Genomic DNA, 23,540 nt, shown 5'->3' with positions numbered 1-23,540 from the left:
TCTTTGTGGCATTGTGTCTAAGGTAGTGGAGTTAAGCAAATTCCTGACAAACCGATGCAATTTAGCTTGCAGTCCCAATGGTGTAGGATCAAACGGGAAGAGTCTGCGAATGCTAACCAATGCAAACTCAGACTACCAACTTTCACAGCGAACATTTCTGCCTCTTTCCACTGGTGATCAAGGTCACACAAAGATTGAATAGCGTTGCCGCCAAATTGCAGCCCTGCTTTAAACCCAAATACATCCTAACTGATTGTGTGCACGCGCACCTTCCCTTGTTACCCTCACCTTGTAAATCGTCTGTGGAGCAAAGCGATCCAAAAAATCAGGACCGCAGGGATACCTAATTTGCACATTTTGTCCCATAGCAAATTTCTTACAACTGTGTCAAATACTGTGGACATGTCCATACTTGCCAAATACACCAGACAAGCACCATTCATTTTGGTGCCAGCTAGTATATGAGCCATAACGGTTGCATTTAGAACACTACTCATGCCCCTCCTAAATCCAGTTTGGATTTTAGACAAGATGTAGTGGAGCTCAATGTGCTTTTCAAAATTGTGCAAGATCAAAATAGCAAAGCTTTTTGCAACAGCATCTATTAAAGATATAGGTCGATAGTTATCAGGATTCTTGGGGGTGCCTTTTTTGTAAATTGGTACAATTATCAAGGTACTTCACGTCTCTGGAATATTGCAGGTCAGCAAGATTAGAACATATTTGATTTTGAGGATTGCATCCCATAAGGCTGGATCTTACTTGTACACACATGGCGGAATGCCATCAGGCCCTGGGGCTTACTAAATGCCCATTCGATGTCCTAAATTGTCCACTTAAAGAATTGTGTCCCAGCCCTGGTCCAGCTGATATTTAAGAGCTGAAAAGTGTGCAGGAAGCTGGTACTTCTTTGCAATATGCCTTTCCCAAACGTCGACAGGTATAGCATTCTCCGTGCTTTCCTTGCCATGAAAATGTGGGTGTCGGATCACTGCCCAGATCGATCTAGTATCATGATTACAAATTGATCTGATCAGTGCACACTTTACTTTATTGAACCTCAAAATCTGAAGTGTTCCAAGTTCTTGTAGATTTGCAAAGAATGTTTTTTCCAAGTATAAGTACTGTAAGGTGTTCACATGAGTTTTTTTAATGTTCTCAATTCCTTATTCTTAGTACGTTTGAGCAACTTTACACTATGATCATACGCGTGGTCCGTCATTTGTACTCTTGTTTTCTGCATAGTAAGTGGAAAAGCTAGAGCAGTCCTGACAATATCAGCAATAATCTCCTCCCTTAGATAGAAAAGATAGCTGGGATGCAAGATCAGCTCGTCGATGTTTAGATCTCGCCACACCCAAGCAGCTAATTGGTGACAAATTGCTGGATTCCATCTAAGGGCAATATTCCCATACTCAACACTTAAATTCGGGTAATTTTAGCAACTCATCAACATTGCGACTTGAATAAAATAGCCCCATAGATAACTGTATATAGGAGCATGATCCCCAAAAGGAATTGCATGTATGCTTACATGCTCTACTCGCTGGTCCAGTGTTTGTGACACACCAAAGTAGTCAATCATGGATGACGCCGCTCCCCATCTCCAGCTGTAATTGAGGCCAGTCTCTGTACATTTTACAAAGCTCACATCCCAATCATCAAAATAAGCCACCCATCTCCAGCCTCTCAGCCTTGTTCTCTTCGCACCCTCTGATTGCTTATCTGCAGCCTCACAACTCACAAGTTGAAATCGCCCCCCATAAGGATTTCATAGTTGGAGTCATGTATGAGTGCACTCTCTCTAGACAGTTATCGATCTCATCAAACATATCATCAATAGCTAATTTGAGTGGATTCCAGTATAAGGTTACCAGCAGTAATGATTTACATAGATTTGCATTAAGCTTGAGCTCAACTGCTAAGATGGTTTCAGATGCATTAGTTTGGTGGTACAGTTCATGTTATTAATAGCAATTGTTAAGCCTCCTGAACGGCAGCCTTCCTTCGCTTTAATTGCATAGGAACAAAAAGTACAAAAGCCCTGCAGCACCAATTGGTCAGTTTTCATTGTTTCCTGGAAGATTACATTGAAGGGTTGCATGGGAGGAAGAAAAGCCATCCACTTAAAGAGGTTATGGTAGCCACATGAGTTCCATGGTAATATCACAAGGTCCTTCTGCTATTGCTAATGTGAGCTCTTATCTGCTTTCATGATAAAGATGGATCTTAGTAAGGGCTCCACCCATGCTAGCTCTTTCTTGTCCCCAGTTATACATAGCAATTGGGAAATACACAACTTCTTGCCAGCGGTACTACCAGGGCCACCTAGCGCTCCTCCCTGCCCTGGGGCAACCTTGGGAGCTCAAGAACTCGTTCGCCAGCAACTTATTAAAAGTATGTAACAAAAAGCCCAGATCCAACAACTCGCCTCTGTATGACCAAATGAATTTAAGAACATTTGCGGACGGCACATAGCAAATCATTCTATGATTGTTGTGCTGTGCAAGCGAAATTCTCTCAAAATCCTTATTAGTTAGTATTCTTAAAGATGGAATATGTGAAATGACTTCAAGCCAGTTTTTTTGATTAATTCTTGCATCTCCCAAGATATCGGCATTCCCCTCCAAGCCAATAATGTTGATTGCACTGCAAATATTCTCCACCCCTTTGTTGGTTTGGCAGAGGTTTTAACTCCTGCCAGAGAGATTATTCCATTAACCACCTCTCCCTCACTTCTTGAGTGGAAGTTATAGCCGTACAACCAACCGGCCTTTCACATGTACACAGCGCGAAACCTGAGCTCCATTCCAATTACAGGACGAGGAGCACCCCTCTCACCCACAGAGGATTCCACAACACCCCAGGTAAAATGAGTTCTTTCATTATCACTTCAACGTTCAACACACAACATTCCAGAGCTGTTTTCAAGGTACTCATTATGTGTGCGTGAGATTCTATATTGGTTGTATTGAATAACTGTGTGCAAATCGGTGATTGTGCAGAGCAAGTCTGAAGGACTTTGGTGGTCAGACACACCGCCTCTCATGTTCTCTATTGAGCTAGTTGGAATGTCAGAGTTAGAAGTACTCTTCAGTGGATCGCAAGCTTGATTGCTTGCCTCTGTAATGCATAACTGAACAATATTGTTCTGTGCAGCATGTACAGAAGATAGCCCCACTGGAAGTTCCCTTGATTTCCCACAGCCACTAATTATTACATAACCTTTTTCTGAGATCACACCCTTCCCTTTTAAGTGCACATTAGTAGTACTACAAGCTTCAGCATACGAAGAGCGTTTGTCAGCTACACTAACAGGGTTGTAATTTTGTCCGAGACCCATCCCGGGAAGCACTACGGAACATCCCTCCATATCCAAAGAAGGAGGGATATTTGTATGCTTCCTTCCCTCTGTGGGAAAATAATTGTTCAAATTCTTTTTGTTTTTTCTCATTTGCAACAATTATCTCAGAGGAGGATGTTTGAGTCATTTTCCCACGGGGGTCACCATTTAACCCTTTTTCTACCTGCAACCCACAGCTGGGCAGGGTGACACTTTTTGCACCACTCCCTGATGCTATTATCACATGCCCCAAATTCCCTCCTTGCCCAATCGCTTTGGAGGTAAGGAGTAGCGCTTGTCTCTCTTCAGTTAACTGGTCCACATCGATTATATCCTCCTCACCATTGTTCTCACAGGTTACCATACTAGGGGAGTTAACATTTTTGTTTTGTTCCACAGTAGTGTTTTTACGGTCTTTCGTTTTTTTATTTGGGTCTTCAGCAATCTTCGCTTATCAGCCCTTTTTACTGCTTTTAACTGCAATTTCTTAGTGCGTCGCGATAGCATACTTTTTCGCTACAGAATGGCACATTCATCCTTCGCCATTTGATCAATAATTTCTGTGAGCGCAGGAGGACTGTCCGGTGTCACATCCTCCCGCTGCGGCATCTGAGTAGTTGGGGATTCTTTTAAACTGTGAAATATTCAGTATGATATCTAATGAGTCGGATTTCATAGCATTAATAGCTGCTGCTAGCCCAACCATACTCTGACTCAATTTGCATGTGTTATGTGATTGGGATGGAACATGCACAGGTTCATTCAACCCTGATTCGTGATCAGTAATGCGAGTTACACAGTACTGAGTACCTCTCTTGTGAAACGTCCTCTTCCTTTTAAACGAAAGCGCTGCTTTGGTTTCCCTATTCATATCTTTGTTGGGATAGGTGCAAGTCTCCCTTGCAATGATGAAGCCGTCTAAACGATTGAGCTTTGTTAGAATATCGTTCATAGAGAACAAATCTCAAGGTGAGTAAAGGGCTGTGTTTGTGCTGATGGAGAGTATCCCAGACCACCCTCTATTTTGCATACCAAGTAACTTTGGGGTCTCACCCTAAGTTACCAGGGGAATCCAGACGTGAACCCCTTGCTCACTGCTCTTAGAGAGGCACAGCTTCACCTCACTGATGATCCCCAACTAGGCTGAAACGCGTGTATGGGGCTGCTGTGGTACTCTTGTTCAGAGGAGAATTGCCTAGCATTTCGGTGCTGGACTGCCCCTGGGCAGGACAAAGACTATAAGTGGGGAAATTTCTTCTCTGTGAAAAGAACAGTGAGCTAAAGACTTGGTTGACTCTCCCAGGGGCCATCCACCCAAGAACAAGTCAATGTGCTATGTTCGTGCTGGTAGAGAGTTTCCCAGACCCCCCTCTGTTTTGAGTAAAGTCGTGCCCCTTATCTAAAAGGTCCAATATGCAGATAATTACAGGGAAGTTGTAGGGCCCGTCTGCATCAGATAGAGACTATGTATTAGTGTTAGGTCCCTCTCCATACAAAGTATTATCCCTACACTCCTCACCTACTACAATCAAGTTATTTGGAGGTACAGGGTCAGTCCCTATTCTGGGATCGCTAATCATGTTTGCCACCTGGGCCCCAATTACCAGGTTCACTTGGGTAGGACTTGTTTGCTTAAATGTTCGTGGAGCACTATCTGGGTGGCACACAACTACTTATTTGCAATGGACGTCATCTCCCCAAGGTCTTTGAACAAAGGGGGTCGAAAGGCCAATAGATCGTCTGACCCATTTAAGTTCCTTCATCACATCCGGGCCAATTTTTGATAGCTCATTCGTAGACTCATTGCCCATAATTGTTCAGTTAGGTGAACTGGTTTCAAGCAAGAGACTCGCAGCTAGTTCAAATTGCTCACAGCATTTGGTTGATTCTTTCATAGAAATCCCGTTAGGTGATAACGAGATTTTGTCTTGGTCCGATAAATCAATTGCCGAAAGATGCACCTGTGCACTATGAGCAACTTGGTTACTCGGACTACCAGATGCTGTAGCCTCTCCGCCAGTCAGGGTAGGTGAGCTAGAAGGGATGGAATTCACGGTAGCATGCTCGGAGTGTTCGTGACCACAAGCGCCACCAATTGAGCCTACTCCAAAATCCAGGTTGTCAAAACCAGAGTATGTGCTATTTCCTGGGCACACCAATAGGCCAATATCAGTGATACCAGGGAGTGGTGGCTCAACAAATCTGCCACTGCGCAGCATGGAAACCATGGTTCACAGTATACCAATTTCACTCAACTGTGAATCAATAAGTAACTCTCACCTACTATTCCTTGCACTCACCTCCAAGTGGCAATCCAGCCCGTATTCCGAGAGCCTAATTTCCCCACACCACACACCGTCCCACCCGAACAGCACAACAGCACAACAGCACACTTGGACACACTTTGATGCGCGTGCGAAATGCACGTGCACCACAGGTTAAGTAGGGCTTCCGGGTGCCCTGAGGGACGTGGTTCGAGCACGCAAAGGATCTGGAAGGAAAGAGGGCATGATTAACATAGGTAGTGTTTTATTCAAAGTAACGTTTACAATACAGCAAACCGCCTACTCTCCACCTACTTTGGCCCGGCCCAGCCCACACTCCTCGTCCCTAGAGGAAGTACGATGATAAAGTAAACTCCTGCACAGTGTTTACTTGGGTGAAACGAGACCTTTGCAGTCCTTATGGCGTTTCATCTCGAGTACAGGCAGTCCTTCCTCTTAGCCTTGTGTCCTCTTGCAGCACAACAAAAGGAAAGTCCAACACAGGTACAGTCCACTGAGCACAACAGCACACTTGGACACACTTCGATGCTAGGATTTCAGAGGGCCAGGCATTGACGGAACGGTTGACAGACTACCACAATGCACTCCTTTTTTACGTTGATTATGGGAATGTCCAAACCTTGCAAAGCTATTGCTTTGAAATGCAGCTCTTACGATTAAACCAGTGACACTACACTACCTCTTTGTATACTTCTCTGCAGTGTGTTCTTGTATGCAAGGTATTGTTCATTTCTGACTTTAGTTGCAATCATGCCGTTCTAAAGAATGTTACTTTCCTTTGGTAGGGCCAGACTGCTTTTGATGTTGCAGACGAAGACATTCTAGGTTATCTGGAAGAGTTGCAAAAGAAGCAGAATCTTGTAAGTTTTCATTTTAACTTGATTTGAATGCATTGCACCATTCTGATTACATTTGTACAGTGCCGTACGACTCCTAAGGGTGTCTTTGCACTGATTTTGAAGGTGAACGTCCGACGTACACTGCTAAGTAAATCCAACATGAATACCTTGTTGTTCAAATGAATTTTGTGTAATCTCCTGCAAAAGCAATTATTAGATATTCAAATGCGAGGGGAGATGCAAACACCATTTGAATACTCATGAGTGGAAAATATATAAGTTATAGTAAAGAACCTATTTTAACCAACATTGAATTGCTGTATGTGTATTTGCCTATATGCTTTTGATATTCTAATTGAAATGGATGTCTAGGAATCCGTATGGTATTTGATGGTGCCCTTAAACTTTCTGGCAGAGAAATGGTAGAAGCCGCAAGATTAAAAACAACCTTTTTGCCATTTGCTAAATAGATGTCTTCTTGGTCATAATGACTCTGCGCATTGCCTGGATTGAGAGTCGGCTTTCAGATGTCCCAAGGTCGAGACAAAATGCTGCAACCCAGAAAAACTGTAATTTGTTACAAGAGTCGTGAGCTATCCGGGGCCGTACATAATGTGATTTGCAGAGGCACCACTGTGCAACCTATGATCATGCCATACCTCAGCAATGTTATCTCTGCAATCAGATATTGAGGCTAGGACCCAAAATGTACCCTTTTGAGGATGCCTGGTTCCTTGCCTATATGATATTGACCAGCCCATTTTTTAACTCTGTAGGCTTTGCCAATACTGGTTTCAACTTTCCCCTTGAGAGCATGTTGTATTGTAAGTCTTGTCTTGTCACTGGCCAGGAGTGCTTGCTATTGGAATGTTGTGTGAATGCAGCTCAGGAGACTGTTGAGTGATCTGTGAGTGAATGTTCCAAGAGTGTAAATTGGGGGCCTGAGCTGGGATTAAAGGATGGGTGGTGGGTCTACGCCTCTGTTTGTAGTGTTATTACCTATTCCTGTATCATGAACTGTTGTATATACCCAAGAGTAACTGGATTATGTATATACTGTACATTATGTATAATAAAGCTCTACCTGGACCAATCTGAGACTACACAGCTGGTCTGTCCGAGTGCTGAGATGATTGAGAACAGAGAGACTTTATAACAGAACCACAAGACATGGAAGAAGAAATGGCCAACTGGACTTGACCAAGCTTTCTCCAAAGACTCTGATATAAAGTGTATCTCTTACAGGACAGAAGCCATGAAGTACATGCTCTCTATGGAAAAAGGAGAACCAAGAAGACATTGTGACTGTCAGCCAGTGCTCACAGCTCTCACCAGTCTTGGGTTTGGGAAACTCAATCGCCATGCCCAAGGAAATAAGTGATGAAAAGCTAGATTGAACGGTGCAGTGTTGAGGATCTTCAGACGGCAAAGAGCTATGGGGATCCTAGGCTCAATTAAGTGGATTATCATAGAGCCAGTGTCGGAATTAAACTTTCACCTGATGATGAGATGGCTGCCTGGCGTTTTGCGTTTTGCTAAGCAAAGGGAGAGGCAGGACTGGCCAACTACTAAGCAATCCGAAGATGGGCCAAGGCAGAAAGTTACCAAATCAGTGCACAAAGTGCTGTAAGCAAAGTGTTCTGGTGTGCAGGCTGTGGTTGACTCGCTACACGGAGCAGACCACCAGCGGTTAAGAAGCCTTCTACAGTGATGTATGGGTGAGCAAGCTACACACGCTACCGATTCCCTTTGTGTGCAGTGTTCGCTCTGACTAATTGTACTAGACTGTCCCCGTCTGCGGGAACTAACGGCTCTATGACCATCGCATGCTATTTGTGGTGCATGCCTGGGAATCTGTGATTAGTCATTACTGTGGGCGATGAAGACTACGATCTTACTATAGACCGGCCACTCTTTTCTGAACACACAAGCGCAAGTGATATAGTCCCTGCTCGCGAGTTGATCTGCCCCATTCTCACAGACAATGTAAATTTTAACTTTTAAATATTGATCACTGGATCGGAAGATGACTTCGTTGTTTTGTTACCGCCTAAAACAAAGTTGTCTTGGAAATGGCGTGCAAGTGTTCTGCCAGCAGTGGTCGGGTTCTCTATTAAGTTCTTTATAATTGATTAGTCTTTATAACGGTGTGTAACCGTGTTGACGTAGTGATTTAAGCATGCAGTTGATAATGCCAGCAAAAACCAATTCGAAACTCAGGACTATTAACTACAATCTGAGGAAAAAAAGGAGCACTAATAAAGGTGAGCAGCTGGCAATGCAGTGCAATGCAACTGAACCTGGGGCCACCAAATACTGAACCTTGTAATCTCCCTCAATCCACCATTGGGTCCAAAATAAAAGGGAGAATTATGGCATATTTCCATTCAGGCGCTAGAGAGCCCAATGTCAGTAATAGTTCCCTTGGGCCTTTCTACATGAAGAGGGGGTGAACACAAGGTCAACTATGGCCGATAACAAATCTATGTTGGACCTATGTTACTCTCTTCAAAATGAAGAAGCCACTGTGGTAGGTGTGCCAACACCTAATTCTGCTGGAAGTGCACCTGTTGGAAATTATCTGCAACCGGACCATTCTCATTCACCCCACTTATCTACCAGCCCAAACTTGGCTGCCACTGGAGGTGTCAGTTCATTCTGTATCTGAACACATAGGTGTGGAGGACTTTCAGAACCCCTTGTCTACATTTAGTTTGCAGTCAAAATTCTCCTTAAAATCTGTGGCAGGACCCATGAAGATCTGAAGCTTTTGGGTGATGTCTTGCACATGTTGGAGTTTAAGGTAGTGGATCAAAACTGTGACCTAGCTGAAAAACTTTAAAATGTGAAGTGTGTGTGTGTGTGTCAACGGAAAGCGGCCTATTCAGGATTTAGTTGAAGATGTTGCCCAGACGGAGGCAAGGGACGACTTTCCCATTGAACTAAATTAAGATTACCCTGGCTTATAGCACAGGGAGTCTTGGTTCTATTAAAGACACGGGAGGCAAGCATTATGCTTCAAGTTCTTTACTCTTCAGCAGTTTCAACCTGATCCGCCTGCCGGTGTGCTCAGATGTTATTTTGGTCGTCTCCTGCGAAAAACAGGACAACACCAGTAGGCACGGATAATGCACTGCCCTGTTCCATAGCAAGGGGAAAATAGTCAGTACAACGGTAATATACAATGCATGTGCTGGGTGGGAAAGTAATGCTCTTCTCCGAGTCTTTAATAGAATCAAGACTGCCTGCACTATAAGCAGGGGTAATCATCATTCTAAGTCAAGACCGGAGGCGAGCATTATGCTTGTTCAAATCTCTGTGCAACCGCCTCTGCTATTGACAGGACTGGTTTAAAATAAAGTCTTAAACACACTGTTGCTCGACCAGTCGGCTGCCTGTAGGATATCCGCTAGCGGAACTTATGCGGTAAACGCTCTGGATGCCAAGGCTCCACTCGCTGAGTGAGCCCTGAACTGGGTCAGATCGATCCCAGCATGTTGCATAACCTCACAAATCCAGCTGGCGATGGTGACGGTTACTTCAGTCTTAAACAGCTTCTTGCGAGCAATGAGCAACAGAGATACACCTGCTGGGTGGAATTCCGCCGTCCTGATCTCATACTCCTTAATGCATACTTTCACGTACAACTGTGGGTGTCCAGGCATGTAAGGGTACGAGATGGAAGAAGAGTTAGTGTTGGTCCTTTTAGCTAAGGTAAAGGTAACACCCTCTGGGCCATAGGTCTTCCTATCCACCTCCAGCACCCTCAGGTCAGAGACTCTTCTACACAATACCAGGCAACGCAGCATTGCTAACTTTCCTGACAGCTGTCTCATCAAGGGGTATCTGTTCACCGGCCAGTCTGACAGAAATCACAACACTATGGTGACATCCCACAGTCCTGTGTATTTCGGTGCTGGGGGAGCGTGGAACTCTGCACCTCTGGTCTCACTACTCCTGGGTGCTCTCCTATCAACGCGCCTTCCACTGCTGCGTGTCCGGGCGATATAGCTGATCTGTAAGCTCCTATTGTCCTGAAGGCCTTTCCCTCATCCAGGAGAGCGGCCAGGAAATTAAAGACTGATACAACAGGGGCAGAAACTGGAGAAATACTTCTCCTTTTGCACCAGCTTTCCCACTTGCTCCTCGCCGTAGCTCCTGCATGTGGAAGGGGCCCAGGAGTCTGATATAAACTAGGCCTCCTGGGGGCAACCGGACGTGGTCTCCCTCTCACTGTGCTTAGAGAGGCATCAGCTTCACCTCACTGATGATCCCCAACAAGGGTGAAACACGTGTATGGGGTTGCTGGTGGTACTCTCGTTCAGGTTGGAATTGCCATTGCATTTCGGTGCTGGACTGCCCCTGGGCAGGACAAAGACTGATATGCAAATGGATATTTCCCATCTGTGAAAGGCACAGTGAGTAAAAACAGTGGCTGCGAACTCTCAAGTGGTTAATAACCACTGAACAGGTTATCAGGCCTTGTTATGTCGAGAGTGGGGCGCCCGCTACCTTTGCAAACTAAACTAGGCAGCATGGCCCAAAATGCCTGTCATCGCCTATCTTCTGCTGATACCTTGCAGGCCATCAACAGGAGCGCGTTCATCGCGCTCAAGAGGATGAAACAGCCTAGCTGGGTTGGTGAGCAGGTGGATGTCTAATGGGAGAATCCACAGGTAATCAGAGGAAAGTTCCATCAGAGCTGGAAACCATACTTGCGATTTCCAAACGGGCGCTATGACTACCGTTGCTTTCTCCCTGTGCACTTTCGCTAGTACTCTGCTCAGCATCACGAAGGGAGGAAACGCATAGTGCACTCCTCCGCCCAGGTTTGAAGGAACAAGTGTGTCCGTTGTGCGCTTGGGTCCAACCTCCAGCTGAAGAACCTGGATGCTGGTGCTTTTAGCCTGAATGTGAATAAGTCTGTTTGAATTTACCTCTGCAGTTCCAGTTTTTTGTTGAGTTTCCAGTTGCTGGAGTCAGTCGGGTAACGAGAGTTCCAATCCGCTACCAGTTGAGACACCCCAGGAAGCACTCCGCTGTAACTGAAATTCTTTACTCAGGCAGTAATGCCAAAAGTCCTTTACCAGTTCTGCGAGGAGTCTGGATCTCGTCCGTCCCAGGTGGTTTATGTATCCGACTGCTTAAATGTTGTCCATCCTCAAGAGGATGCAGGAGTTCCCTCTGTCTTTCACAAAAGCCTTGATCCCGAAAGACCCAGCCAATAGTTCTAGGCAGTTTTTATATGTAGATTCAGTTCTCCCGGTGCCCATTTTCCGCCTGTCCCTAGGACGCTGCACCAAGCTCCCCATCCTGCTCTGCTGGCGTCCGATTCTGTCGTAATCCAGCCTGTCCCTGAAGATGGCATGCCCGTTCCAGGCTTCCATGTTCTGCAGCCACCATTGCAGTTCTGTGCGCAATTCCTGATTGAGGGGAACTGACTGATATCTCAGACCTTGCTGGAGATGTTTGATCTTCAGGCTCTGCATGGCTATGCACTGCAGAGGCCCTGGGAATAACGCATGAATGGAGGACGCTAATAACCCTACTACTCTTGCTAATGAGCGGGGGGATAGGACCTCCTTGTTGAGGCATGCTCTGAGCTTCTTGATATCTTCCACCTTTCGTGCTGGGATTTCCAGCGTCGCATTCCTCATGTCTATCACGAAACCTAAGAAGTCTATTCTCTTGGCCGGGGAAACTTCTGAATTCTCCTGGATTGCCAGAAAGCTTAGTGACGACAGCATGTTTTTCACCCAACCTATGGTATATTTAGGTATCCCGAATTTCCACCAGGAGGAGAATATCGTCTAGGTAAACTGTTATGCGAATACCCTTTACTTCTACGTCCCATCCCCTTTCCTCGTGACTTTAGCCCCTCCCTTCTGAGCTCTGCCCTGCGCATCACCCTTCAGTCCTTTTCTCTGCACGGTTGGGGTTGTACGCACTTGCATCTTAGGGAATTTTTTCTTTTTGTTTCCTTGTCCTTCATATTCCTGCCCAGATTACACTGTCTTCTTTCTTCAGTCTATTCCTGGTGCGTCTGGGATTCATGTTCTGTTATTTGTGCGAACGTTGTTTCGAGAGGGCGGATCCCCATTCTCTCAGTCTGGAGTGCTTGGGCCTGGAACACCGGTGGGACTCTTGCTTCTACTGCAACTCCCTCTCCGTCTGTGCTCTCCAGCGTCGGCTTGTTCGGTGGGAGTTGTTCCAGCGGATTCCTCTTCCTCATTTACAGCAGTTCATCGAAGAAAAGAGGAAGCAGCAGCTAAATTCCTTCCTTTTTTAGGGCACCCCAGCCAGGGGACTCCTTCCCAGGGTGTCACGATCCATGCCCCAGACCTCCTCAGGTATATCGGCCCCCTGGCAGCAGTGGGGCTAAACCCCTTCACACTAGCCCCAAGGGAAGGGCCTTAAAACTCCATCAGAAACATACATGGCGTCAGTCCTGGTGCCTTTGACACCAGGGTCATTATCAGGAATAATACAATACCAGTTTTGGACCTTAATCCAACATGGAGGCCTATTACACAGCTCAGTTCTTTAGAACCAAGCCATGCGGTCTAGTGTTTTGGGTGTGACTGGGCTTGGAACTACTGGGCCTGGGCTATTTAAACCACACTCAAACAGCAGAACACGCTTCACGTTATTCTGCACTCCTGCAGCGTAAAGCTCACCGTGTCCAGCTCCTGCTAATCTGCTTCTCCGGCGGCCCAATCCTGAAGCCCTAGATCTGGATTCCATTAATAACCTGGAAGAACAAGAACAGCATTAGTGAGCAAGAACACTTGCCTGTGCAGTAACCAGTCTTGAATCCATCTTGTGCTTCGCTTACCTCGTCCATCTCCGGAGTTCGCCGCAACCTGCAAAGGTAAAGAAACGAGGACAGCATTAATAACAATTCTTACCTGAGCAAGCGGCGAGTCCTGGCAGCACCCTGCGCTTCTCTTACCTCGCCCATCTCTGGGTTTCACCGTAACCTGCAAGGGAGAAGGAACAAGGTCGGCATTAACAAAGCACTTACCTGGGCAAGCAGCGCTTCAATCGCTCATCACTCCGGAACATCACCGCAACCTGTACAAAGAAGGGAAGATGACACAGGTTAGCAATTAACAACACCAATAAACAGCACAGTGCTCCACGCATCAATAACTCACCGTGGTCTTCACCATTGGTGCGGCAACTCCGAGATCGCAACCATCCCTGTGAGACATTGTTAGGGAACAGCATAGTGGAGCAAGACATGGAAAGAAGACGGAAAGAAGACGGCAAGAAGACGTTATAACTCACCTGGAATACAGCAAGCAGAGTCTGAGTCACAGCCGGTCTGGACCTGACATAAGGGCACACGGACTAGTGAAGCAACTAGGTCCACGGAACACCCGCATAAACCACGCGCCCCTGCACAGAGACGCAGGACAGAGTTCAACACACACAAACCTACGGTGAGCAATAACCCCAAGGGAGGGGATTTGGACCAGTGGGAGGTGGGAGTCCACCCATCACAGAACCAGTATCTTAACCCTCCATTCTCCTGTTATAGGCGCTACCCAACATCTGGCAAATAACCAAGCAGAGAGAGGTCAGTGGTGGCACTTATACCTCCATCCAGTATCGTGTGGAGCCCCCATGGATACCAGGTGAGCGTAACACAGGGTCTTCTGGTTCCGGAAGGGGCCCAAGTGGGTCGGGTACCAGGGCTCTCCCTGAGGTGTCCTGAAAGGGATCTAACCTGGACTCTGGAGTTTCCTCTGAGGTTTCTTGTAAGGGGGCGGTCAGGACCGGATCTTAATCCACGGTTCCCCATCTGGGAGCTAAAGTTAAGCCCAGTGTTTCTGGGACTGTTTTCACCGGGGTAGTTCCTGAGGTTTCCAGGTCTGGAACTAAATGTACCGAAACTAGTCTTGAGGCTTCCAGTAAAGCGACTAAAAGCACCGGGGTTATCCCCAAAGATCCCCAACTAGGGGGCTATAATTAAAACCAGCAAGCTCAAGGTCCCCCCCCCTACTCCCTGGGCTCTGGCTGCGTGGGGTGACCCTTAGCCTTCCCACACACAATTCAGTGGTTGAACCAATCCTGCTGAGTTGCAAAGAAAGGCAAACTCCTTACAGTACCGGCCCAGCCGAGGTTCCCTCACCGAGGGTTAATTCTTTAGCAGAGTGTTTTAGATCTGCTAGCACCAGCTCTGCCGAGGTTCCATGTCACCAGGCTAAAATGGGGAAAAAAAGGTCCACCGAGACCCCCGCCACCTGTGACGCAGTTGACCTCAACCAGTAACAAAATAGCAGCCCAACGCCTGTGGTCTGAGGCAGCCATTTTGACTACCTCTCTCACACCAACGTTCTCTATGGCTGGTACTGAGGGGCCTGTTTTTGGGGCTGTGCAGCCTTTTCCACGTAAGGTGAACAATAGAAATCCGTTCCGCATCCAATGGATTTGAGTGCTCGTTTGCCACTGCCACAGTCTCACTCCCACCTACGTCAGCACCCTTAGTTTACGTGGATCGCGCTGGAACTGGCCATTATGCCAACCAGCCTCTTTGAAATCCTGGCGGTATGCCCCTTCAGTGCCTAGACCTTCCTCTTAGGATGTGTTTTTTGGCAAGTTCCCGGCCCTTATGCACGCTGACCTGATGAAGGCATACTTAAGGGATCTATTCTAAGAAATGTATCCTAAGCCTCTCAAGCCGCAACCTGCTCTGGCTACTCCTCAGCAGGTTCCGGTAGCGTCACTCCCTGCTCTTCTTTACGCACCCGCCCACATCCCTCCCCCCCCTCCACTACCACCACTGCCTCCACTTTTACCTGTACTTATGACTTCGGTTGCGCAGTCAAGTCTGCCCACGGGGTGTGAGGTGTCACGTGCTGCAGATCTGCTTTATATTCCTGCTCCTTTGGATGAAGATCAAAGGGACCAGGATGGCGAAGACCCGCCCCACTCTGTCAGAGCCTTTCATGACCGGCTTGTGGATATGATGGCTTTGCTAGATATTCCAATACCCGCGCCTCCAGCTCCACAAGAAGGTGTACTTCCAGGAGCCTTTACTCCTTCGACACAGGAGCGCACAGGCCTTTTCCTTCAAAAGGATGTGCTAGCTGAAACCCACAAGGTCTGGGAAATGCCTCATTCCGGGCAGCACCTCAACAGGAAAATTGACACTCGCTACAAGCTACACTCATCGGAAGACCTTCCCATGACTGCATGTCCACTCCCTTCATCAACCGTGGTGGCAGTAGCTATGCTCTAGTCTAAGCCGTCCTCTACATCCTCCATGTCAGCGTCTCAAGTCCTTTCCAAAGAGGACCAGCCTCTTGATGCCATTCGAGGAAAAAAGTATTTTCCAATTCGGCTCTTCAGCTGCGACAGGCTAATTCCGAGGTCATCTAGGCGGCTGCATTCCTGCTGACAGGCTCGAAGATTTTAAAGGCGCCTTATCAGATGCCAGAGTGCTGGCTCAGGACTTGCTGGAGGCCACGGGGCATCATGTTGACACTTCCGTTCGGGTCCTTATGGTTGGAGTAGACCTCTCCCGCCAAGCGTGACTGCATGCTACGAAGTTCTCAAATGAGCTTTAGGACAAAGCACTTTATCTTCCCTTCGAAGGTAAGGAACTGCTTCACTCCTCCACTGATGAGGAACTCACCAAAATGAAGGCAAGCACGTAATTGACTTTCTTTGTCGGTCCTTGCCAAAACCCCAGCTAAAGTAGCTTATACCCGGAGGTTGGGGGTCTCAAACGATGTCCTTTTCCGGTTTCAGTGGGTTCCAGGACCGCCGTGCACACTGGGCAGAAGCTCCCGCTGGTGGGCCTCGCTGCAAGCAGCAAAGGCAGGGTGGCTGGTTTTTCTCTAGGTCAATGGCCTCCTCTTCGGCAACATGTGGTCTCACCACCGATAAACCCTCGAAGTTGTTTTCCAACAGTCTCTCAAGACTCTGGTGGGAGGATGAGTATCGTCTCATCTGGAGGTGTGGCAGACTATCACAGAAGACCAATGGGTTTTGTCTGTTGACCGGACGGGCTTCTGCTTGCCCCTCCCTCATACCCCACCCTCTCACCCTGCTCTTCAGCAGACTGAGTCGTCCTCTCTGAGCCAAGTTACAGAAACCTCTAGACCTCAGAGCAGTGGAACCTGTTCCCTTGCAGGAGTAAGGGAAGGGCTATTACTCCCATCTGTTCAGTGCCTATACCCAACCAGGCTTGCCTGCGCACTATCCTCTACCTCTCCAACTTCAATCTTTTGCTGCCCGAAGAGAAATTAAAGATGATTACGCCCAGCCAGATAAGGTCTTTGTCATGATGCCTACCCCCGGGGACCCAGACCACGTCCAGCAACCCCGGAAGCAGGCATCAAGTTATCCTAGGCAAGCCCAACAACCCCTACTAGGGGCTATTTGGGTCCAGTCCTGGCGCCTATGGCGCCAGGCTCATATGGAGAGTCAGTCCTGGCGCCTATGGCGCCAGGCTCATAGATTAAAACTCACCTGATGCAGACCATGCGGCAAATTTACATGATGCAGACCATGCTGCAAGAGCTCCAAGCCAAAAGAGGCTTGGAAGGGACTACTTTACTTAGGGACTATTTTTTTTACTCGGGCGGGGCTGGGGAGGAATACTTACCCGGGACTACTTTGGAGGCTATTTAAACCACGCCCGAAGAGCAGCACACGCTTTGCGTTATTCTGCATCCAGCAGCGTAACGCTCACCGTGCCTGCAAGTCTCCATCCAGCCTTCTGCCACGCCCGCCTCAAGTTTGGAGCTCGTAGAAAAAGGGAGACAGAAGGAGAAAAGGTTAGAACAAGAGCAATAACTTTTAATTCTTACCTGAATTCCCGATCCATTGCGCCTTCGAGCTGGAAGAAAGAAGTTATATTATGCGCGTCGCCTCGCCTGCTGCAGCGCCACGCTGAACTCGCCGGCCTTCGCAGCATCTTCACATTCCACCGCATCCTCCTGCATGTTCCCGCCGCACTCCGACACCTAAGGAGAAGACAAGACCAGCAAGGTGAGCCAAGGGAATACACAGAGGAATATTAGTTACCCCCCCATAGACTTACCTGATTTTACCGCTGGGGGTTCTATTCCACTTCACGGGTCGGCGCAGCTTCCACTGCATCTTCACCGAACACCGGCCCCCAAGGGAAACAAAAGGACAGCAAGGTGAAACAAAGGGACTACCAAGGGGAACCCTCCTCACCACAATAGACTTACCTGATTTTACCGCCGGAGGTATTATTCCCCAAGACTTCATACTTTCTCTCAGCGCCTGAATAAGGGAGAAAGCAACAGGTTACATATTGACATTATTTTATCAAACGCTGTGTTGGAAAATACAAATCCTTACCAGAATACTACCGGTTTCCAGAGGAACTCTTCATTAGGGTCAAACTGCAACCTGCAAGGAATCGGACAAGAGTGAAAGTCAGGCATTTGAACTCTTACGAACTTTATACTTACGGCGTCTTGCCAGGAATCTCGGAGTCAATATTGTTCTGAAACTCACCAATTCCTTCGAGCCACTGAAGCAACTGGTTATCAACGCACCCCTGCGCTCAATGCAGGATGGAGAGCTCCTCTTTTCAAACCATCAGGTGAGACTATAAGAGGGGACATCAAAGGTGATCTGTGGGAAGAACAGCGGGGGTGGGGGGATTTACGCTCAACTCCACAGGTGGTTAATTCCCTTTCTCCATTTGCAGAAGAATATTCCTAAGGGCCAAGCAAACGAGGCTAGGTGGGCCAGTCCAGTCTGTCATCTTGGCCCTACACTTCACATTGGTGGAGACCGCAGCTGTCCAGTTCCGATCGACGCCTCTGTGGGAGCCAGGTGAGCGTAACAGTCTTCTCTCTGGAAGGGCGATTTGCTCAGTGTGGTATATCTTCAGGACGCCCACATGCATATCCTGATCTGGAGTCCTGCGTTCCTTAGAATGCCTGGAATTCATGTATATCCATATTTGGACGATTGGCTTCTGCGCAGTCCTTGCCCACAAGCTGCAATGGCCAATCTTCAATCACTCCTCCAGCTCCTGTTCAATCTGGGGCTGCCGGTGAACCGGCGGAAATCTGACGGTTGCTCAAGACCTAATTTTTCTAGGTTTCTGTTGGGATACTGTCAGCGCAAGAGTGTTCCCATATGTCGGCCTGGTGGTTCTAGAGACTCCTGGGCCTTATGTCCTTTTGCGTGTTAGCCCTACCTCTTGCAAGACTGAAAATGAGGCGCACTCGGCTTGCTCTTCGGCGCTACAGGTCTCAGGATATGGCCCCGGACTCCAAAATGATTCCAGTTCTATCCTCCGGATCTTAAACGGTGGTCATCTGCCTGCAACCTTTCGGTGGAACCTCCTCCAAGGAGCCCTGCCCACAATTGTTACCACAGACTGTTCCCTTCTAGGGTGTGGGGGCGATGCTACGTCACCGTGAGGTGTATGATCTGTGGACGCTGCAGGACAGTCTGTCACACATCAATTACCTAGAGTTTCTGGCAGTTTTTCAAGCGCTCAAAGCTTTTCAGCCCTCCAACAGTGTGGTTCGAATTAGCACTGACAATTCCGTAGCGATGTTCTACATCAACAAGCAGGGGGCCACCAGGTCGTCTCCTCGGGTGGATATATTTATTTAATGGTCACTTAGGTGCTTATAGAATTTTAGAAAAAACTGTTTCAAAGCGCCCACAGGGTAACAAGGTGGGGACAGAGGAAGGTAGACAATGAATTACAACAGAGATAAATAATTGAATTAATAGTGCAAACAAATCATGAGAACAGGCAGGGGAGACAAACCTACTATGCATTGTGAGTGTCCAGAACTTGAAAGTGCAGAGGGGATGGGGGGGTGTGTGTGTGTGTGTGTGTAAGAGAAAGGTGCTGTGGTGCTCATGGAGAAGTGCTCGGGTGAATTGCTAAGAAAAGAAAAGGAAAAATGTAAGTGCAACCTCCCGTGGGAAGGGTGAGCCTAAGCAAGTGCTGTGTATAGACAGCGGCTTGGATGAGAGACGTGGGGGGGGAGGGTCAGGGCCCTGAGGATACATACAGGGCCTGCACATCAGTTATGCTACTGTATGTTTAGCATGGAAGAGAGGAGGAGAAGGAAGAGGTAAAGAGAAAGGTCTTGTCTTTTTTGGAACTTAAGGAGGTCCTGCTGAAGACGCAGAGGGAGAAGAGGCTATTCCACAGAAGGGAGTCTGTCGAGGAAAGTGATTGACCATCAGCTCTCTGTCTAGCGCTTTACACGCAGGGAGTGGGTTCCAGTGGAACGCAGGAGTCTAGAAGGAGAGTATTTGTTCAGGAAGTGTTGAAGGTGAGTGGTCCCCAGCCCCAGATAACTTTGTGGATGATGCAGAAGGATTTTAATTTAATCCGTGCTGAGACCGGGAGCCAGTGAATGCTTTGTAGGGCAGGAGAGATGCAGTCCCTGGGCTTGAGGGCAAGGATAAGTCTTGCTGCCCTATTATGGGTAAGCTGGAGGGGTTGCAAGGTGGACGAAGGAAGAGTGAGGAGGCTGTTGCAGTAGTTAAGCCTGGAGAGAAGCAGAGCACGGGTAACATTGAGTCTCTGGGGAAAGGTAAGGTAGGGTAGAGTTCCTTTGAGAAGGAAGAGCTGAAAGTGGGACCGCTTGACAATGTCCTGAATATGAGGGATGAAGGAAAAGGAGGAATCGATGAGGATTCTAAGATTTCTGACTTCAGTGGAAGGGAGCAGGTGGAGAGCCCATGGAGGAAGGCCATAGTGAAGGGAAGAGGTAGGGTGCAGGGGACCCAATAGGGAGAATCTCTGTTTTGCTGGCGTTGAGGCGGAGGTCATTAGCAGTGTACCAGGCTTGGATGGCAGAGAGGCAGTCGGGGATGAAGGAAGGTGCAAGGGCGTCAATAGGAAGTTTGAAGAAGAGTTGTGCATCGTCAGCCTAGCACTGAAAGTTGGGGGAGAATGAGGAAATGAGGCCAGCAGGGAAAGGTATATGTTAAAGAGCCAGGGCGAATTAATAGAGCCCTGGGGGACGCCACAGGTGGGGGAGGAAGTAGGGGAGGAGAAAGGGTCCAGAATTATTTTGGAGGAACGGTCAGTTAGCAAGGAGGTAGGCCAACCAGTGCCCGCTCAGATATCTTGGAGCCTTTTTATGAGGATGGAGTGGTTATGCACATTTGGAATTGGGCGATCCAGCACAATGTTTGGCTTCAGGCCGTGCACATTCTGGGTCACATCAATGTTACAGCAGACTCCCTGGGCTGCCAATCTGCAGCTAGTTACAGGTGGGAGATGTTCTCACCAAGATCTTCCAGCAATGGGGTTCTCCAGCTGTGAACCTCTTTGCAACCTCAAAGAACAGGAAACTTCCTGTTTATGCTTCCAGGGACGGTCTAAGGAGTGTCTTTCCTTGGGGGACGCTCTCAAGATCCCTTGGGACAACATGAAAGCTTACGCCTTCCTGCCTTTGCCATTAATTCTTCGGTCGCTCTGGAAATTCAGGAGCGCTTTTAACTGCACTCTCCTATTCATAGCACCTTGGTGACCAGGTTCTGGTTTTCTGAATTGCAGCACCTGTAGGTGTGCAACCCGATCAGGTGCTGCAGATTCCCGACCTTCTCCACAGAGCAATCACTAGTTGTGGCACCACTCCCCACAATCCTTGAACTTGATGGCCTGGTACCTGAGTTCCGGTCCTTAGCGCAGTTTAACCTTTCAGAGGATAACATGCGCATAATTAAGGCGGCACTTAAGCCTTTTAGGAGGGCTCAGTACAAGAGCAAATGGCTTTATTTTTGTCATTGTTGTCTCGCTAAACAGCTTGATCCTCAAAAAGCTTGTATTGACTGTCTTGTCTTTTATATCGGACTTTGCAGCCTCTGGCATCCATGTCTTATCATGCAGGACATACCTATCCGCCATTGCGGTTTAGCTCCTTTTCACTGGCAAACCCAGTCATCAAGAGACACTTCGCAGGCCTTCATCTCTTTCCTCAGGTTAGGCCTCCTCATCCTAAATGGGATCTGAATGTGGTCCTCATCGTTTTACGTCATAAGCCTTTTGAACCTATGGCTGCTACTGAGCTCAAGTACCTTTCTTGGAAGGTGGCCTTCTTCTGCGAGAAGAATAAGTGAGATTCAAGCTCTGTCGAACATCTGTTCCTAACATTCCACAAGGATAAGGTTGTGCTTCGCACTCATCCTTCCTTCTTTCCTTCCCAAAATAGTCTCGGAGTTCCACTTAAACCAGCCAATTTCCTTACCGGTTTTCTTTCCAAACACGGTCTCAGATGCAGAGAGGGTTTTATACAACCTAGGCGTCGACAGAATAAGCAAACTTAAAAGTTCTTCACAAATCTTTTTTAAGTTTGGTGATCCAAAAGGGAAACCTGCTTCGAAAGCTTCCATCTCACGTTGGATAGGTTCATGCATCTCAGAGGCCTAAAAAATTCAGGGCTTTCAGCCCCAAATGGCATTCATGCACATTTGGTCCTTGGCAAAGCAGCTGCTGTTGCCTTACAGAAATATGCCCCTTCGGAGTCCATAGCCAAAACTACTGTGTGGGCTTCCAATTCAGCTTTTTGCAGACATTGTCTTGACCTAAACTTTAGGGCTGATGCCCAGTTTCGGCCAGGCAGTTTTTAAAAACATGTTCCAATAAGGGAAATGGCCATCCTCCAGTTTTCTTTGGTCAGTGCTTGGGAATCTCCCAAAAGTATTGAGGAAGGATGGGACGTAGGAGAACGACTAAATTACTCCCCACAGTGACTACCTTACTCCTGGTCCATAGTCCCCTTTCTTCCATAGGCCTGCCCGCCATCGCCATTTACCTGGCAATAGAAAAGCACTGAAGGGCGATGTGTGAGGTGGAGCTCAGGAGGTGGGACTAAAGTCACTTGCGGTGCCCCCGCGTAAAAATAAAAGGACAAAAAAGTAAATGTTGCTATACTTAAAGTGCTCCGATTCCGTCCCAATGGATGGAATGTCCCTGAAGTATGGAGGAAAGGGGACTATGGACTAGAAGTAAGATGGTTACTACGGTGAGTAACTTTGTCATTCTCCGATGGCTGCTGCCACTGCTTTCATCAATTTCGTTAAAGCCCATGTGGCTGACACGAGCCGAAGGGCGGCGTCTTGAACTGCCAGAATTGCCCTTCCAAAAAGAATGCCAGGAACTGGCAAAATTCTGGAGCCACTGGGACTGTCAGGTAGGTGTCTCTTAGCTCTATCCTGTCTAGCCAGTTGTCTCGCCTGAGAATCTTTTAGCTGGTGAATACCTTACATCTTGAAGTGCCTGTAGATCACCCAGCCATTGAGCTCCTTCATGTTTATCACTGGCCGCACTCTCCTTCCTGTGCACTAGGAACTTGTCTGTAATTAATCTGGGGCCTTGTGTGCTGCAGCGCTCTCACGCCTTCCGTTAGAGCTCGTTGTGGAGGAGCTCCACTTGCGCCATGCCAATGGAGTTCTGCTCGCCCTCCCCTCTCTTCCCGGAGAGGGGTATGTACAAACTCCAGATGGAACCCTTGAATTGTCTACAACACCCATGTATTGCTGGATAGCGCGCGCCAGCATTGCCAGAATTGCAATGTCCTCCCTTCCACCAGGGATGAGGGTGGGGGGTGTAACTTGGGACTGCCTTACCTGAGAATGCTCCTTGTGCTCTTCCCACTCTTCTTCCTGTACGACCTCTGGTGTTCCTTCCTTTAGAGGGGAAGGAGTCTTGCTGCCTCAACTCCCAGTACTGGGCTCTGCCACCTGGGGCGTACGGAAAGACGTGAAGCAACCAGTACATCAACCACGATAGCTGCTGGTCCCGGAAACAACTCTGCCTGGGAAGCTTTTCTTTATGGACTCTTGCCCCTTCTCCAGGGAGGTTGATGTGCCCACAAACCTCCCCATCTCTTTTCCAAATGCCTCACTGAACAGGAGGCCCTGTGCTGCTTCGCCTGCCTCGTAGGTGGCAAGGCCACTCGTTTCGGATCAATATTCAGGAATAGGCTCCTTCGTCTCTGAGGAAATGGCGCTTTTGACGTTGCCTAGCAGACATACTGCACTCTGGACCTAACTGGCTAGAGTTTCCACTTGCACTTCCTCGCCAGTGTCTCACCC

The 23,540-nt window shown here is 47.8% G+C and overlaps 1 protein-coding gene across 3 annotated transcripts in view; it reads left to right on the top strand.

Annotated features, from left to right (window-relative positions):
- The window catches only part of PPP1R12A (protein phosphatase 1 regulatory subunit 12A), a 2,468,713-nt gene that overhangs the window by 438,833 nt on the left and 2,006,340 nt on the right, over positions 1 to 23,540 (top strand). For all 3 annotated transcript variants that reach the window (XM_069629290.1, XM_069629288.1, XM_069629289.1), the window contains exon 6: positions 6,414 to 6,488. In XM_069629290.1, the coding sequence (XP_069485391.1) occupies positions 6,414 to 6,488 (75 nt within the window). The remainder of the gene's footprint in view (positions 1 to 6,413; positions 6,489 to 23,540) is intronic.

This window comes from Ambystoma mexicanum, chromosome 12 (genome assembly GCF_040938575.1).
Source record: "Ambystoma mexicanum isolate Mex_15411 chromosome 12, UKY_AmexF1_1, whole genome shotgun sequence".
NCBI lineage: Eukaryota > Metazoa > Chordata > Amphibia > Caudata > Ambystomatidae > Ambystoma > Ambystoma mexicanum.
This window is presented reverse-complemented; position numbering and strand designations above follow the sequence as displayed.